Source organism: Colletotrichum destructivum, chromosome 8, assembly GCF_034447905.1.
Source record: "Colletotrichum destructivum chromosome 8, complete sequence".
NCBI classification, from domain to species: domain Eukaryota; kingdom Fungi; phylum Ascomycota; class Sordariomycetes; order Glomerellales; family Glomerellaceae; genus Colletotrichum; species Colletotrichum destructivum.
In genome coordinates, this window is record NC_085903.1 from 807907 (window position 1) to 824638 (window position 16732).

At 56.6% G+C, this 16732-nt stretch overlaps 6 protein-coding genes across 6 annotated transcripts; 2 read left to right on the plus strand and 4 right to left on the minus strand.

The window, feature by feature from the left end:
• Positions 1-350: 350 nt before the first annotated feature.
• Positions 351-2387, minus strand: CDEST_12107 (Putative MICOS complex subunit MIC60 protein; the record flags this gene model as incomplete). The annotated part of the gene is made up of 2 exons (XM_062928263.1): positions 351-395; positions 465-2387. 2 exons carry the CDS (start codon positions 2385-2387, stop codon positions 351-353), a joined length of 1968 nt encoding a protein of 655 aa, XP_062784314.1.
• Positions 2388-2746: 359 nt separating this feature from the next.
• Positions 2747-4898, minus strand: CDEST_12108 (Putative small GTP-binding protein). Its single transcript, XM_062928264.1, has 5 exons — positions 4355-4898; positions 4260-4279; positions 4175-4201; positions 3906-4097; positions 2747-3849 (listed from the first exon to the last, which is right to left on the minus strand). The coding sequence occupies exons 1-5, from the start codon at positions 4431-4433 to the stop codon at positions 3502-3504; spliced, it is 666 nt and encodes a 221-aa protein (XP_062784315.1). The 5' UTR covers positions 4434-4898; the 3' UTR covers positions 2747-3501.
• A 187-nt stretch (positions 4899-5085) lies between these two features.
• CDEST_12109 (Putative HNH nuclease) lies at positions 5086-6688 on the plus strand (the record flags this gene model as incomplete). Its single annotated transcript, XM_062928265.1, has 4 exons — positions 5086-5230; positions 5497-5766; positions 5831-6306; positions 6395-6688. 4 exons carry the CDS (start codon positions 5086-5088, stop codon positions 6686-6688), a joined length of 1185 nt encoding a protein of 394 aa, XP_062784316.1.
• Positions 6689-7126: 438 nt separating this feature from the next.
• Positions 7127-7792, minus strand: CDEST_12110 (uncharacterized protein). Its single transcript, XM_062928266.1, has one exon. The coding sequence runs from the start codon at positions 7668-7670 to the stop codon at positions 7263-7265; it is 408 nt and encodes a 135-aa protein (XP_062784317.1). The 5' UTR covers positions 7671-7792; the 3' UTR covers positions 7127-7262.
• Positions 7793-8122: 330 nt separating this feature from the next.
• On the plus strand, positions 8123-11719 carry CDEST_12111 (Putative SAC domain-containing protein). The gene is made up of 3 exons (XM_062928267.1): positions 8123-8585; positions 8686-10406; positions 10479-11719. The coding sequence occupies exons 1-3, from the start codon at positions 8378-8380 to the stop codon at positions 10647-10649; spliced, it is 2100 nt and encodes a 699-aa protein (XP_062784318.1). The 5' UTR covers positions 8123-8377; the 3' UTR covers positions 10650-11719.
• A 1-nt stretch (position 11720) lies between these two features.
• CDEST_12112 (Putative maintenance of telomere capping protein) lies at positions 11721-16349 on the minus strand. The gene has a single exon (XM_062928268.1). It carries the CDS (start codon positions 15784-15786, stop codon positions 12028-12030), a length of 3759 nt encoding a protein of 1252 aa, XP_062784319.1. The 5' UTR covers positions 15787-16349; the 3' UTR covers positions 11721-12027.
• Positions 16350-16732: the final 383 nt, after the last annotated feature.

A 16732-nucleotide genomic window follows, 5' to 3' on the forward strand; every position in this document is an offset into this window, starting at 1 on the left:
CCGTGTTCCCGTCCCCTTATCCACCACCACCACCACCGTGATCCCCTCCCCGGCTGAGATCTACACACAATTTATAGGCGGACTATGGGACAACATGTACATGCTGAGTCCACTTCTTCAGTGACAGCAGTAAAAAGGAGCACAGTGGTAATCAAGCAAGACCTCACCAGCGGTTTCATAGCATCACATCACCAAGTCCCCAATACCTAATAAAATACACTGCCTTCATTCAAGTCTATGGCTATGTCTTACACAGACCAGAGGTCTAGGCTCTCTCTCTTTTTCTCTTACTGTCTCTAAACGTCTCCTCCCAACCCCTCCAACTAGACAAAAGAAACCATTTCCGTCCATTATTCTACCTTGAGACTCTGCAGACGGGCTTCTGTCGCAATGACCTGGAACGGCTGTTAGTTACCCAATCACCAATACCATAGATGCAACATCAACTAAGGACCACAACTTACATCAAGCGCTTGCTGAACCTCGAGGACCTTCCTCACCTCGCCGAGCCAGTCTCTGCTCAGCGTCTTCGCCCAGCCCTGGAGACCATTCATCTCACGGGCGGCAGCGTCCAGGTTGCCCTCCTCCAGGAGCGTCTGCGTGCGCGTCAAGATGCTCTCAACGTCGTCGCCGTCGGCCAGGCCCTGCTTCTTGAACATGACCTTGCTGAGGAGGTAGCTCGACGCGTGGCTGGCGACGCCCGCCTCCTCGGGGAGGAGGGACGCCTTGCGCACCTCGTTGGCCACTATCCGGAACCGGTCAATGAGCTGCGCCGCGTTGGAGAGGCCGCGCTGGTAGGCGGACGGGTTGATGGACGCGATGGCTGCGTTGACGACGGGGTCCTCGGCCGCAATCTCCTTGAGAGCCACAAGCTCGCGCGTAAAGGGCCTGGGGTGCGTGGCGTTCTCGAGGCTGGCGCGGACGGCATCGACGGCCACATGGAGCTGCTGCGTGCGGAGGTTGGTGTCCACCACCTCGTTCCATCCCGTGGTGAGCTTCTCGAGCTCCGCCACGGCCGTCGACAGCTTGTCCAGCTTGCCGAGCCGGCCCTCGCGCTCCGCCTCCACGTGGTTCTGCACCTCCGAGACGAACTCCTTCTTCAGGGCGAGCGCCTGCTCCAGCAGCTGGTTGTTAAGACGCTCCTCGTTAAGCTGCTTCTCGCGCTCCAGCACGAGCTTGACGCGCTCGTCGTAGCTCGCCTTGACCTTTTGCATCTCCTCCTCAAACTCCTTCCTCCACTGCGTCTCCTGCACGACCATGGCCGACTCGACGCGCGCGATGAGGTCGTTGGCGGCCTTGTCAAAGTCGGCAACCTTGGCTTGCACCTCGGAAGCCGCCTTCTCCTCGACTGACGACTTGATGGCCTTGATCTTGCTGCCCACCTTGCTCAGCTCGCCCTTAGCCTTGGAGATGGTAGGGGAATAGCGGCCGTGGGCCTTGTCGGCGTTGATGACGGTGATAATGTCGTTGAGCATGCGAACAAGGTCCTGAACCACCGGCTCGGTCGCGTCTTCGATCTTCAGGGGGTCGATCGGCGCGATGGGAGGGAATCGCGAGGGCTCATTGACCTCGGGCGCCTTGAATCCAGCCGCGTCCTCCTTCTTGGCCGCGGCGGCAGGCTTAGCCTCCTTGACGGGCTCGGGCGCGGCTGCGGGTGTGGGCTTGGGAGCCTCCGTCGCCGCCTTGGGCTTCTCGACCGGGTTGTTCTGCTCCTCCTTGACAGCGATGACCTTGGCAGCGGCCTTTTTGTCGACGGCGCTCGACTGGCGGCTGGCGGGCTCACCGTTGTCGGCCACCCGCCAGGACGCGCCGCTCTGGGCGGGGATATTGACCTGGCTGCCTGTGTCTCTTCCCTTGAGCTTGTTGGAAATGTTGGGGAACCGCTTGCGGAAGTCTGCCTCCTCGAAGTAGAGGACGGCCTGCTCGCCGAAGGGGACAAACTCGGTGAAGAAGTCGTGGAAGTTGTCATTGATGCGCGAGTACCACACGCCGCCACCGAAGCCGACGGCTCCGAGGATGGCGAGGGTCAAGACGAGGTTCCTCAGTCGGCGGAAGAAGCCCTTCTTCTTCGGGGCAGCGTCTGCGGGCGACAGCGGCGGAGGCGTGGCAGCCTCTGTCTCGGGGACAACGGTGTTCGGGGTCGGGGGCGTGAGGGGGACGTCTTCCTTAGGAATCGACGGCTCGACGAACCGGACCTCGGGGACTTCGCTCTTCTCGGACGTGATGGTCTCTGTGGTCGGCAGGGCGGCTGGTCGGGACGGGTCAGGTTTCTTGTCGTCGGCAAAGTGTCTCCGGCGGGTGGCAGCGACCTGCCATTGGCGGCCAACGACGGCCGCCGCAGGCCTGTGGCCGAGCACCCTCACGGATCGAATCGATGTTCGCAACATGAGGGGATGCGATGGGCCGACAAGGCGTAATTGAGGGAATGGAAATCGAGAGGTGTTTTTGGTCGAGGCAGGTCCTTTGGCTTTGGTAGGTGATGGAGCCCGGACACAAAAAAGCCAAGGGAAAAGTTCGGCTAAAACTGGGAGCTTCCTGCCATGGTCCGCTGCGAGCGCCGAGCGGCAGGAACCGGGATGGGCCAGGCCTCTCACGTCACTCGATCAGTCTCTAGTCACCCACTCGCTCACTCGCTCGCTTTAGTCACTTCAGTCACCTCCTCATTTGAACCACTCACTCACTTACCAATAGCTGTCATGCCCATGACTTGGTACAGGCTCATGGCCAAGTAACCAAGTATCGTGATGATCGAGTTCTTCCGGGTACCATGTAATCAAATTATACCAACTCTACCTACTAACTACTCCCTTCTCGCGCAGCTACGCATCTCATGGATGAACAAACACATGACATGCTATGTCACCCTGGTCGTCATCCATCACAGCTCTCCCCTCTCTCTCTCATCACTGGCCAAGAATTAAACACAACGAGTACCTCGTCATACGGCACGACCTACCCGTCCTCAAACTCACATCCAAATTGACTGCCTTCTGAACGGAAAAAGAAGAGAGAAAAATTGTATACGACCCATCCTTGAGAAACAGTTGCCTCTATCGCATACTGTACATCAGAAAAATGCTGCAGGATGCTTCTCCCAGTAAAGTGAATCCGTTTCCCGTACACCGTCTTGTTCCAGGACTGTCCCTACACCCGAGTTGCCGCAACCGAAGAACCAGCGCAATGAAGGCACGAAATGTAAAAATCACACTCTCGAAAAAGCGTACTGTTGATATTAAAAAAAAAGGGGGGGTGGGGAGCTGGGCCTGGCATACCCTTTCTTCGGTGTAGGGTGCGCGACAACAACGCCGCCGGACCCCGTCCAGCCCAAACGCCGTCGTCGTGTTACATGCTCGTGTTGGTTCGGTGCCTGGCTGAAGGATCGCCTCGAGCAGTCTGCCAACGGGAGCCTGCCTCGTCTGGACGAGAAACTTGACCCCATCGCCCCGCTGGGCCTCCATGGATTCCATCGGCCATGCGGTATTTGGTTTGCGTCCGTCTCATCTAGCAGCTGCAAGGTCCGCCGACGTTGCTGCCAGGAGTCTCGGGCTGCAGGCTCACGCCCTGTCGCTGACCAGGCCGGGCATGCCTAGGGCCGGCCTGGTCAAGCGGCAGCTTCTTGGCAATAGCAGTGAAGAGCTCCTTGACGTTCTCGGCCGTCTTGGCCGATGTCTCAAAGAAGAGGAGGCCGGCCTCGCGCGCGTAGGCCTCGGCGTCTGCTGTGGAAACGGCTCGCTTGTCGGGCTGCTCGGTGACCAAGTCCAACTTATTGCCAGCCAGGGCGATGATGATGTTCTCGTTCGCTTGCCTCTGGAGCTCCTTTACCCATGCCTTGGCCTTGTCCAAAGATGCCTTGCGCACTGTTAGCAAGCTGAGCAAACCGTTTTTTCGGGGGTGACGTGACGAACAGATTGGGTGATGTCGTAGACGACGACGGCGCAGTTGGCGTTGCGATAGTACATGGGAGCGAGCGACTTGTATCGCTCCTGTCCGGCGGTATCCCAGATCTCGAACTTGACTGTGGTGTTCTCGTCGAGGGAGATGGTCTGCGTCAAGAAAGCAGCACCGATGGTCGATTCGCGGTACGAGTCAAATTGGTCCTGTGATGGTGAAGCGCCGTTAGCAGATTGACTCTTGAAGACTGGAACGACGGCGTGCATCATCATCTACGACATACCTTGACGAATCGCAGCACGATGGAACTCTAGATGACAGATTAGTACGGCGTACAGCGTTTCAATGAGGTTCGGACAAATAGATACCTTGCCGACAGCGGACTCGCCTGTGGACCGTCACCATCGCAGTCAGCTATCTAGGCGTTTCTTTGTGTCATAGTGACGGGCATGAGAGTACCTACCTAGCAGAACCAGCTTGAACTGCGCGAAGCGCGTGTTCATTCCACGGGCACCGGGAGCACCGGGGCCTCGAGCAGCCATTTTGCGTGATGTGTAGGGTCTGGTTGGGAGAGATGAGGTGGTTGTGGAAAGGCCGGCGTTGGGCGAGCCTAGCAAGCGGGCGGACTAAAGACAAGGAGAGAGAGAGAGGCTGTATCGAACGTCGCCCGAGGGGAACCAAATCGTCGGTCGTCGGGAAAAGGTTGTCGAGATGGGGGGTCAGGTTTGGCGGAGAGTCAGGCGAGGAAGATGCGAATCGAGTTCTCGAATAACAGAGGCGGCGTGGTCGTGGATCAGGATCAAAATCAAGATCAGGATCTTAATCGTGGGTTGCGCGGCAGGAGGGGCGAATCCAAGGTCGGTTCGGTCGGTATGGATGGAATGCAAGGTGGGAAGCAATGGGAGGGAATGTGGTGGATGGGCGGTAGGTACTAGGTAAGGTAAGGTATCTGTAGTACCAAGTGTCTAGGTAGGTAGATTACAGTGGTAAACCGGGTCCTGGAAATAATGTGACTGCCTGAAGCTTGATGATGAATGGCTGGGGGGGGGCGGGAGACGAAGCAGCTGCTCACGTCAGGCCTTTTGGGCAGTCGGGGGGATAAACGGGGGTCCTGTTTTGCTGCTGAGGACTCGGTCACTGCACTGCGTGCTACGCTGTCTTGGCTGTCAGGTGCAGAAAGGGACGGGGCCACCTATGACCCCGATGGATTCTGACCTCACTGCGGGCGTGGCAGATTACCTAAGAATCTTCTGCACCACCTTGTATGGAGGTACCTTCGATTTGGATTCCAGTATGCAAAGGTACCTTTCCACCTTCCTGTCTTTCCCCTGCCCCTCGGGTGAGACGCCGGAGCGGTCTATGGTTTATCCGCTCAGTATCGCAACCTCGCGTCACTGAACTAGGATAATCCCTGTAGGCTTGTTAGTGACATATCGGCCGAATCCCTTCCTTCTGGTACTTACACTAGATCGCCGTGAAAACTGATTTCATCCGCGCTTGATTTCAGCTCAGAACGAAATCACTAAATCGCAAATCATGATGGCAGACTCACCGATGAGGGCGCGGTCATTTACGAATGTTTTGAGCACTCTCCCAGCTCAGCAGCATCCCCTCTCCGTCAGGAAACGAGCTTTCATTCAGCGTTGACGCATCCTGACCGGCTCCTTGAGTTGATCGAAGCCTCCAACGAAATCGTCGAGTCTTACAAGCCTAGTTCGACAGACCACAAAACTGCCAACATTCTGCAATTATTTCTGAAATTTCTCTCCAAGCATGGACAACTGGAGTTAATGCTTGACATCGAGACTATTGGCCGGGACGACGCCAAACTCCAGCTCCTGGCAAAGCATCTAGTTGACGCCATCTTGAAGCCCAGTGAATAATCTCATTATCCGAACACTTCTCCCATAATACATTGCTAACCGATATATACCCTCAGTGAAACTTGCTGGGGGTGTCAAATCTGACGCATCGGCTACCTCATCGCCTGTCCCAACTATCGCAGACGCTATCGCCGACTCATCGACTCAACTTAGACCCTTAAACGGACACAGCCTGGAGACCGTGAAGGCGCACTGCCTGCAGCGTGATGGATTTCGCTGCACCTATAGCCACATATTCGATCGCCGAAGCGCTTTCGACAAAAAGGTTGTCCCGCCTGCTGATGCGTTTGTGCAAGGAACACATCTCACGCACATTCTTCCGCTCGGCCTTGGAAAGTTCAATAATGCGGATGGAAGGCAAAAAAAAGCAAGCGATGTGTTATGGTTCGCGTTGTACCGCTATTTTCCAGGGTTGAAGGGGAAAATTGGCCCGGAAACCCTGAATCAATACCAAAACTTGATCACCTTCGCTATCGGCGTTCATGCTACATTTGATGGTTACTTCATCGCCTTCGACCCCCTCCCTCAGCAGGTGAGTGGAAGTCTCCTTTTGCGCCTTGAGTTTTTGTTGACTTGTGAACTTTTCCAGTGTCAAAATGTGACTAATTCATCTCACCTAGATGCATCGCTACGAGATCAAGTGGTTTACGCCCTGGCCAATAGGTGGGGCTACGCCCCCTCAAGGACATCAAGATGTTATGACACTGCCTTCAAAAGATCCACGGTATCCTCTCCCGGACCCTGAGTTCTTTAGAGCTCACTGCCAAGTGTCGGCGATTCTTGAAGCAAGTGGGATCGGATACCGGATTGATACGGAGCTGGGAGCTGTTGAGGAGGACCCTGGAAACTTAGATCCCGATGGCTCAACTGATGTTGGGTCCATCTTACGTCAGAGAATGCTAATGGATGTTTAGGGTCGAAAACATTACAGCTAGATCAAAAGAGGCGTTCTTTCTGCGAATTGTGTCTCATCGATAGAAATGGGTGTATCAAGGCGTCCTTTCAATGCTTTTAGTATCATACTGCTGTCTAACTAGGAACCGATCATTGTAAAGGAATACCTGAGTTTAGGGAAAGTAATAGAGACAGGGTTAAAGACAGTGTGAGAGATAGAATTGAGGTAGGCTTCCTGTTAGAATTAGAAATGCAAATAGAGAAGTTGGGATGAAGGACATAGAAGAAGGGCAGAGAGTCCTACAAAATCTAAACCCTGACGTGCTGCTAAAGTCAAGACCACAACGAGGCGGCCTGCAGATAATGCTTGCAAGTTGCTTCGGAGAAAAGTTCCGCAAGTTTTGCTGCCGGCCTCATCAGTCTTCCTCATCTCTTCAAATACACTTTCTGTCCTGCTTTGTATCAACTGCACCTTACAGATCGTTTTTGTACATCCACTGTTCACAGAGCCCTCTCCAACCACAAGCGCTAGTAGGTGGCCCGGAACGGGTTTTCAAGATCATCTATGGGCTACAATTAGCATATCCTACTCTTTCAAGCCCAGCAGTATTCAAGGTCCGGTGTTCCGTCGAGGGAGATGACGGCGTGAATAGCTCCCCGAAACCATAGGGTCGCAGGGCTGGCGTTGGCTGCGTCCTGACGTGCGAGATCATCCTCGATGACAGTGCGCGGATGTGGTGTTGCGTCTTTGAACAACAATCCAGTCTGCTTAGCTATGGTTGTTTTCATGGCGAGGCCTACATCTGGATCGATGATAGCATAGGCTTCATACGGATGCCCGATAAATACATCAAACTTGCGTGCTTCAAAGGACCCATTCGCATCCAAGGTTATAAGCCCAGCCTTTCTGTGGAGCGCCCTGCGATTGCAAAATGAAGTATGTGACCGCCCCAACAGCATTTGCAGTGAAAAACAAGACGGCGATGTCGGTCTCAATGACATGGCCGCTTAGGCCGCTTGGACTGGGGTTTGCGGGTCGGATCAGTCGTCACCAGGTACCTAGGTAGCTAATATCGAGCTTGCTACTACGTGAGTATTTGTAGAGGGGTAGAAAACATCAGCTTTTCGTCGACGCACAGCAGTTACATTTGATAAGGGGATAATATTGTTAGTAAGCAAATCCCTAGCTCAGGTAGTGCAATTACAGTCACTTTTACAAGCACATGTCTGACTTGCAGGAATAATGGAGCGGGTCCCACCCCGATACGTGAATGCCCTTCCCCCCTCCCCCCCCCCCCCCCCCCCCCCCCCCCCCCGCGGGTGTCAGGGTTCCAGCTTAAGGTACCTGAGTACTTAGGTACCTCGGTAGGTAAGGTAGGTAGGTAGGTGGGCATGAACTTGGAATTGCACTGACTGCACTGCACAGTGACGACAGCCATTTTAATTGGGCTTCACCACCATCAGCGACCAACCATAGCCTCAAGCTGTCCTCAAGCCTCTCTGGGCGGCTGTGCAGTTCTGCTTCTTCCTTCTTGCGACTGTCGCCAACAATCTCGACCGACCAGCTGCAAGAAAACGAAAGCACCAAGGCTTCCCTTCCTGTTTTAATTCATCCACTCCCTTTCTCAACTTCTTCTGAACTTATTTTTCCAGCCTTTGCTTCTTCCTGCTGCCCGACATCACCCTCGAAACCCCGTCCGCCCGTCACTATGGCGCCGACTCTGCCCTATCGTGACATCAATGTCAAGGTCGCCCCCGATTCCTACGTATTTACCTCGCCCTCGTCACCCGATGCCCCCGCCCTGGTCATCGACCGTCCCACTGGCGACCTGCGCCTGGGAGATGCAGGCCTAGGCAAGAGAGTATCCCGCGTTTCCAGCATCGCCGGAATCCTAGGCATCATCCAGCTTAGACTCGGTAAGAAGGAACCCCTTCACCACCCCGTCCATCTCGAGCCTTGGTTTTACTCTTTTTCCTCCCGCCGAGACCCCCGCTGACCTCCTCATGCTCCTGCCAGACAAGTATGTCATTGTCATTACCAAGGCCGAGCCCGTCGGCCGCCTCAAGGGCCATACCGTCTACAAGGTCATCGCCACCGAGATTCTCCCTATGCGCGAGCGCCAGATCCGAGACCCCGACGAGGACACATTCATCGGCCTGCTCGACACCTTCATGAAGAACGGCCCCATGTACTTCTCTTACTCCCTCGACCTCACAAACTCGTTCCAGCGCCAGGCCTCGGCCGACACCTCCCTGCCGCTCTGGCAGCGCGCCGACGACCGCTTCTTCTTCAACCGCTTTATCCAGTCTGACCTGGTCGATTTCCGCACGAGGGGTGCCAGGGGCCACGTCGGTCCCCAGTCCGCCGTCGACCCCTTTATCCTGCCCGTCATCTTCGGCATGCTCGAGATCCGCCCGACCACCTTCAAGGGCACCCCCGTCACCATCACCCTCATCTCCCGCAGGTCCAGACACCGCGGCGGTACTAGATACTTCACCCGCGGCCTCGACGACGAGGGCCACGCCGCCAACTACAACGAGACGGAGCAGATCACCATCTTTAACGACTCGACCAGCACCATGGGTGGCTTCGCCGGCAGCACCGACATGCAGAGCGGCAAGTACGGCGCCAACGGCAAAGAGACTCAGATCATGGCCTACGCCCAGACCCGCGGTAGCGTGCCCGCCTACTGGGCCGAGATCAACAGCCTGCGCTACGTCCCCAAGCTCCAGATCCGTGGCATCGACAGCGCCTTGCCCGCCGCCAAGGCCCACTTCGAGGAGCAGATCCGCATCTACGGCGACAACTACCTCATCAACCTCGTGAACCAAAAGGGCCGCGAGCAGCGCGTCAAGACATCGTACGAGCAGGTGGTTGAGAAGCTCGTCTCGTCCCCCAAGGAGCGCACCGAGGGCGACCGCATCACGGACGAAAAGTTCACCGTCATCCAGCCCGAGAAGCGCGCCGTTGAGTTCGACCGTCTGCACTACATCTACTTCGACTACCACCACGAGACCAAGGGCATGAAGATGCACCGCGCCTACGCCCTCGTCGAGAAGCTGCGCGACGCCCTCGACTCCCAGGCCTACTTCCGCGCCGTTGACATGCCAGGATCCAATGACGGCCGTCTCGAGCCGCGCGGCTACCAGACGAGCGTCATGCGCACAAATTGCATGGACTGCCTCGACCGCACCAACGTCGTCCAGTCCATGTTCGCCCGCCACATGCTCGACCGCATCTTTGAGGAAATGGGCCTGATGACCCGCGGCTCCTCCTTCCGCGACGAGGACCCGGCCTTTGAGCACATGTTCCGCAACCTATGGGCCGACAACGCCGACGTCGTTTCGTGCTCCTACTCGGGCACCGGCGCCATGAAGACGGACGTCACCCGCACTGGCAACCGCACAAAGGTCGGCGCCCTCCAGGACGCCCGCATCGGTGTCACTCGCTACTTCAAGAACAACTTCTTCGACGGGCCTCGCCAGGACTCGTACGACCTCTTCCTCGGCGTATACACCCCCGGCACCGCCAACATCGGCGGCTCCCTCGTCTTCGCCGACCGCCGGCCCATCCTCATCCAGTCCGTCCCCTACCTCCTCGCCTTCTCCGTTTTCCTCGTCCTCGTCGGCCTCTTCTCCAAGTCCGAGGCCGTCGTCACCATCCGCGTCTTCATCCTCTTCTGGCTCGCCGTCTCGGTCTGGTGCGCCAGCTTCATCTTTAGCCACGGCATGCTTTACGTAAGTCGTGTTGTCTCCATGCCTCTCAAGGTCGATCAACCCTCCCCCGGTTAGCTAACACGTTTTCCACAGGTCAACTGGCCCAAGCTCAACCCCAGACCGTGGGCCAGCGAGGGCTTCGCCGAGCACATGTCCAAGGCCCGCAAAGATTCCGTCTTGGGCTCCTTCGTCGCCCGTCACGAGCGCGGCCTCAGCACCGCGAGGTATCTCAACGCAGAGGAGGGCAAGAAGAGAATCGAATAAGGGCAACCTTTCTCTGCCTTCTTTTCTTTTATTTCTTCCTTTATTTCTCTTCTGGATTGAGGCCGAGGTCCACAATCCACACTTGTCGCATTTCTACTCTTTGTGTGTTGAGCACGATTCCGTAAAGAGGTTCTTTATTGCACCGGATAATGGGCCCTGTACCAACATCCGGCAGAGAAGTCATTACAGAACCCTCGATTCCCTGCTTCAATCTCGAGTAAGGAGGGTCGGGGAGCTGGTCGTTCTCATAGGGCATCGACATGGGTTAGATGTCGCAAAAATAACGTATTTTTTTAGAGCTGAATAATACTACATCTTTTCTTCCGGTTTAGTCCCACTAGTCTTCTTATAACTCAACCGTTGGACGCAGCAAGTGACGTGGTACAATGCCGCCTGAGGAAACCTGATGTTCGTTTCCTTGGCCCCTCGTGAAGATCATAACCAAACCCACACTCAATGAGAGGGGGAGGGGAGAATTCCCTCAGGCACAATCATTGGACGCCGTGGTGTTTCCAACCTCTGACTCTCAGGCACCACACTCAAAAGCTGAAAGGGAACGGAGAAAATGAAGTAGGTATGCATCATTATATATACTGTATTGTAATTCCGCGCCTGGTCCGTACAGTCGGAGCAGAAGGGAACGGGATAAAGAAAACGCCGATCACTCTCCAAACATACCCTCGCAGTCGCCAAGGAAGCTTAAACAAGCCAATCCAGCTTGACCGTGTCGCGAGAGGGCGAGAAGGGCAATAAGGGTTCGTTCTGGCGTAGTTGACACTTGGAGGGCCAGGCGGACGAACGAATAATAAGAAGGTGACTCGACTCCAAAGAGTCGACGAATAGGGAAAAGAACAATCCTCCCACTTCTCTCTCCTTCGGGTATCATAACCTCTCTGTACTTCCTCTCTTTCTCTCGTTTTTCTCCACTATCCCTATCCGTCATCCCCCATTTCCCTCAGATCTCTCCCAAGCTTCAGTCCTCATCGGGGGGTTGGGGGGTTTTTTTTTTTTTTGGTTTTCTTGTTTGTGTTTATGTTTTGTTGGTTCTCCAGGCTCCCCAATGCTGTATTCAGGAACACAAGAAAAAAAGAAAGAAAACAAAAGAAAATAGGAGAGAGAAAAAGGAGTACGAAAATGTGGTTGAACCTGGAGATAATGCCGTATTCGCAATGCGACAAACTCCCGAGGCGCATGCGATGTCTGCTCCGTCCGTCCGCTCGCTATGCTTCGTAATGACAGTGCTGATGATGGAACATCGGCGGCGGTGATAACGGCGATGATGATGGGAAGAACTTGGTTTCAAATGAAAACGGACAAAAAGAAGTTGTCGCTCGTATAGTAGGAACAAAACCAAAATAATTCGAACCACAGGGCTCGCTCACAACCACAACAGCCACCTCACGGCCCCGACGGCTCCTTGGCCAACGCCCCAAAACACGCGCAGGATCATGACGACGAACCAGACGTACCACATGAAGCCCACGAGCACCCATTCTACCGCGAGCCACATGGCGCGACGGACCCAGCGGAACCTACGTCTGCGCCGTCGCAGCATCGTCTCGATGACGTCGAGCGTGTGCTTGATCTTCAGCCTCTGGCCCAGGGTGAGGTCGCGGCTCGTTTCGTCCGCCTCGTCGGCCGCCGCGCGCGTCATGGCGGACAGGTCCGTGGCGACGCGCCGGCGGACGTCTTCCACGCGGCGGTGTAGAGCGGGCACGGTATCCGACACAAAGAGGTCGGCCGCCTTCTGCCAGTCTTGGCCGGCGCACTGGATCGAGTTGCCGAGGGTCTTGGCCGCGAACTGGTAGAGCTCCGTCTGGGAGACGGCCTTACTGCGCACGTTGGCCGGGTCGGGGCTGAGCTTGGCCACCTCGGGCCAAAAGACGTTGGCGACTGTGAAGTCGTTCTGTGACATCCTCGGCCGATCTGCAAACACGAACTGAGGCTCGTTGGCGCGACGAGTGATTTCCATGGCTTTGATGCCAGAGCTCAAGACCAGCGCACGAAGCCGGGCCACTTCCCGCTTCGACATGGGAGCCCGTTCCGGCGCGGGGCTGTGGTCTGAAATGGACCAGTGTCGGCTGCGGTTGGACGCAGATCCGGGGCGTCCATCAGGGACAAATGGCGGCATGGCGATGATGGAGTTGAGGCGCTTGTCTGCTTCCTTGACGTCCGCTATGCGACCACCACCAGACAACACTCCGCTTTCAGAGACATCCGACAATCGTTTGTGCGAGCCTGGTGACGAGGTTGGCGATGCGTTCATGATATCGATGCGCGGTGGCTTGAGCCTATCGAAACGAGGCGACTTACGGCTCGCCGAAGGCGGCGAGTTGTCTGGCAGGTGTGCTGGCTCGCTCTCCGTGTGCCTCAGCTTGTTGGCGGAAGCAGATTCAAAGGTGGGCATGACGTCCAAGTAGGTCTTGGTCGTCTGCTGGCGTAGCCCTTGACTCCTAATCGAGGCCGTCCTCGAGAGAGGTACCTCGCCTCGTTTTCGTCTGCCCCTCTGCTCTGTGTCCGATTCATCTGTCGTCGTGCCCTCGACTTCAGATAAGAGATCCCCAGTGTCCGACTCCTTACGCCAGATCAAATCGCCGAGCTTCGATACTCCGCCGCGAATAACGTTGTCGAAGCGAGCCCCCTTGAAGAGGCCTCGAATGCCAGGGTCGTCGCTGCGCAGCTTGACGCTAGCAACGCTGCGGTGAGACTTGTGGCTTTCACCCGTCTGGCGTTGTACGACCTTGCGAGAGGGGCTTCGCGACGGCCCTCGCCAGTCTGTTGACATCCGTTCTCCTGAGGATTCTGGCGACGCCTCGAACGGTGTCCTTGGCGCGCTGGCCACATACTCGGCGCTAGACTTCTCCTCCGAGATGCGGTCGTCGATTCGTTCCTTGCTGCGCTCGCGGAAGATCTGCCTGACCTTTACGAAGGGGTTTCGCGTAGGAGAGTTGGCACGGCTGGATCCTGGTGAGAGATCTCCACCAAGCGCCGGGATGAAAGGGTCCCCACGGACTGCACCGTCGGGAGAGTTGGGCAATGACGAATCTATCTCGAACGAGCTTCTCCTAGCCGTTGCTGGAATCTCCAGACTAGACCTCGTCGGACGCTGGAGATGCAACGGGGTGAAGCGAGGCTTGTCCTTACTCTTCCTCTCATCAGACTCACTGACCTCCGCGATGGATGCTTTTCGGCTGTGTTGTCGGGATGGCGGATAAGACCCAGCCCCAGCCTGTCGCTCTGGAGTCACGTAGCCTGACCCGCCTGGCCTTCTGGGACCATTCTCTCGTGCCTCCTTGGCAATCATCTCGAGCATCTGCTTTTCTAAGATGTCTTGATGGCTACTAGTGAGTGTGCCTTTCCGGCTCCTCCTCTCCTTCGGCCTTGCCTCGTTCTCGTTGTCTGAAAAGTCAGAGGACGTCTTGCCATGCCGCCAGTCGTGATGGCTGTGCATCGAGCTGCTGTGACGGTGATGATGATGACCCGTGAGGTCATGCAACTTCTGGCGAGCGCGCTCCCGGGCGCTGCCTGTGGAGTGCTCCGTATCCGACTTGACAAGCTTCGGGTTGCTGGTCCTGGGGTCGAGTGCGGGCCCCAACTCTTCGCTCTCTCTGTGAACTGACGTTCGACCGGATTCGCTCCCGTGTTCGTCGTTTTGTCTGGACAGAGGTCTGTGAAGGTCGACGTTCTGGGGGAATATGCGCCGCCAATGGCGATCCTCGATCAACTGTTTATGGTGGTCCTGCTCCAACCAGTATGCATCGGCAAGCAGGTCTGCTGCGTCTACGATCCAGTCAAGCCTCGGTCTGCGTGGTTTGTTGGCGTTCGCCGCCAGCTGAAGAGCGTTCTCTGACGCGTCTGCGTCTGCGAAAGGCGGAAGTGTGCAGCCATCTACGCCCGTTTGGCCCGTTGCGGCCCATTTGGCAACCTCATCGACCCAGTCGGCGACTTTCATAATGTCTCCAAAGCCTTGGCCCTCCCCATCGATGGCCTTGCGCTCTCGAGCGCGGACCTTTCTGTTTCGAATATACTGTAATGGGTTGTACGGGCGACCGAGCCGTACGGTGCCATCGGAGCTACCGTAGGTCGATACTCTGGCAACACCTCCTGAAGACGTCGGTGGGCTGGCAGTCGTCGGGCGGCTTTGATGATGATGTGGTTGTATGGGAGGCACCAGCTCCAGGAACCGCCTGTACTGGGCCATGAGCTCTAGATGCTCCTTTGCCTTTTGCGCTCGAGCCAGGGTCGACGCAGTGAAATGGTTACGAAAGGTGCCCTCACGGCTCATGTCGAACGTCGCCTGCAAGGGGCTGCTGAGGACACCGGTAGAGGGCAGTCGCGGGGTCAGTGCCTTGTCGGGCCCTGGAGACCTCGTCCGCGATATTCTTCTTTGTTGTTGTAAGTGGCTTTTGAGGTTGGCGCCTGTCGTCCCGTCCGGAAGCTGAGCTAGTGTCGGGACCGCCTGGGGCGGTGCTATCCTCCGCGATACCTGCCTCCGTGACTCGCTCAGGTTAAGGGCCATGTTCACAATCTGGGCAGAGTCGATATCGAGCAACGTGTTCGCGGCCGGCGTGAAGTTCGTTCCTGAAAGGGGCCTGCCATTCGGCGCATCTCGTTTCCTGACCGTCAGGTTGTGTGTAGGCTGCGTCGGGGAAACGTCGCCATCTTGTCCGGCCGGGCTGTCCAGTCCTGCAAGCCCAAGCCCGGCTTCGCGACCAGCACTGGATCCTGACTTGTCGGATGTTCTCATATGGTCATTGGTCCTGCGGCTGGGTGGAAGGTTGCGTACGTGACGCAAGCGAGGTGCCTGGTCCCTGTCGGAGTCATCTTCGTGACGGATGGCATCTTGAAGTAAAAAGGCCCCGTTAGAGCGATGCCTTTGTGCACGTTGCTTCCTCGTATCCTTCCCATGGTATCCATTAGTATCTTCCGCATCCCGAGGGCTGGACGAAAGGGGACGGCGGCCGTTGGGCTCGTCGGGGGACGGCAAAAGCGTCGTGTCGTGGAGGATACTGCCAGTGGCACTCGACTCGCCCGTCTCATAACTACCCCTGCTGCTTCCCCTATCGCCGGGCATGGAGTGCGGGCTCAGCTTCCTCGTCAGAACGGCACGCTGCTGGGCGGCATCCTTCTCCGTCATGGCGACGGAGATGCTCGCATGGCCGTCGCGGTGTCTCGAGGTTCACCAGGTTATCGTCGGAGTCGGAGTCGGGGTGTTGTGATCGTGGTCGTAGCTGTTTTTGTCGTTGTCGCTGTCGCTGTCGCTGTCGGCGTCGCTGTCGGCGTCGCTGTCGCTGTCGCTGTGGCGTCGCTCTCTCTTCGCCTGGACGTCGACGGTGGACGGATGTCATACACGGAGGTCAAGACGGCGATGGTGTTGGTGACAAGGAGGAAGAAGACAACCAAAAGAAGGAGAGAAAAAATGAGGGACGTTAATAGGTTGCGACGGCCATGGTCGTCGGGGTTCGATGCAAGGGGGTGGTGGATGGTGGGAGGGTTGGGGTGCTAGACAAGTTCAAAATGCCAAGGACGGGTACCCCATGTGAAGGGACGAAAGGTGACGAGGATTTTTGGCGATGATGGCGCTGATTCGTCCGAGGCGAAACAGGGCATTGACATGTGCCAGCTGAGTGAGTACCTTATAGGATGGTGGATGGTGGCAGACGTGTCTGTTCAGTGACACCTAACGTAACTTGTAGGTAGGTAGTGAGCGTGTGTTTGTCCTCCGTACCTAGTGTGTGCTCACGGATCGGTCAAACGCCATACAGCGGCAGCGGCAGCGGCAGCAAGCACACAGACAGTTCCACAGTTCCAGGATTGCCAAAGTCCAAACCAGCTTTAGTGCTCCTTCCCACCAGGTGGTAGCTCTGCCGTGGCGTTGCAGCCGGACGCGCTATCAGCTCCACCGGGATGACCCCACACCTGTGAGAGAGCGACCCCACCCGATTCGGCAATTGTCGGAGCGGATCATACTGTTTTTCCACGACGGTGGTTGTATCTCCGGGGCGCCGAATCCTAGCAGATGACGGGACGAAGTGGGGGGGAAACAGCGAACGGCGCAGTAAACAAAAGGTCCCTTTGTCTTT

Bases quoted from the DNA above. Each gene is read 5' to 3' on its own strand.
- CDEST_12108 (XM_062928264.1), bottom strand. From the start codon at position 4,433: ATGGCTGCTCGAGGCCCCGGTGCTCCCGGTGCCCGTGGAATGAACACG. The intron at 4,280-4,354 runs GTAGGTACTCTC...GACGGTCCACAG, and splicing joins GTTCAAGCTGGTTCTGCTAG to GCGAGTCCGCTGTCGGCAAG. The intron at 4,202-4,259 runs GTATCTATTTGT...TCTGTCATCTAG, and splicing joins GCGAGTCCGCTGTCGGCAAG to AGTTCCATCGTGCTGCGATT.
- CDEST_12112 (XM_062928268.1), bottom strand. From the start codon at position 15,786: ATGACGGAGAAGGATGCCGCCCAGCAGCGTGCCGTTCTGACGAGGAAG.
- CDEST_12110 (XM_062928266.1), bottom strand. From the start codon at position 7,670: ATGTCATTGAGACCGACATCGCCGTCTTGTTTTTCACTGCAAATGCTG.
- CDEST_12111 (XM_062928267.1), top strand. From the start codon at position 8,378: ATGGCGCCGACTCTGCCCTATCGTGACATCAATGTCAAGGTCGCCCCC. The intron at 8,586-8,685 runs GTAAGAAGGAAC...TGCTCCTGCCAG, and splicing joins CATCATCCAGCTTAGACTCG to ACAAGTATGTCATTGTCATT. The intron at 10,407-10,478 runs GTAAGTCGTGTT...CGTTTTCCACAG, and splicing joins TTAGCCACGGCATGCTTTAC to GTCAACTGGCCCAAGCTCAA.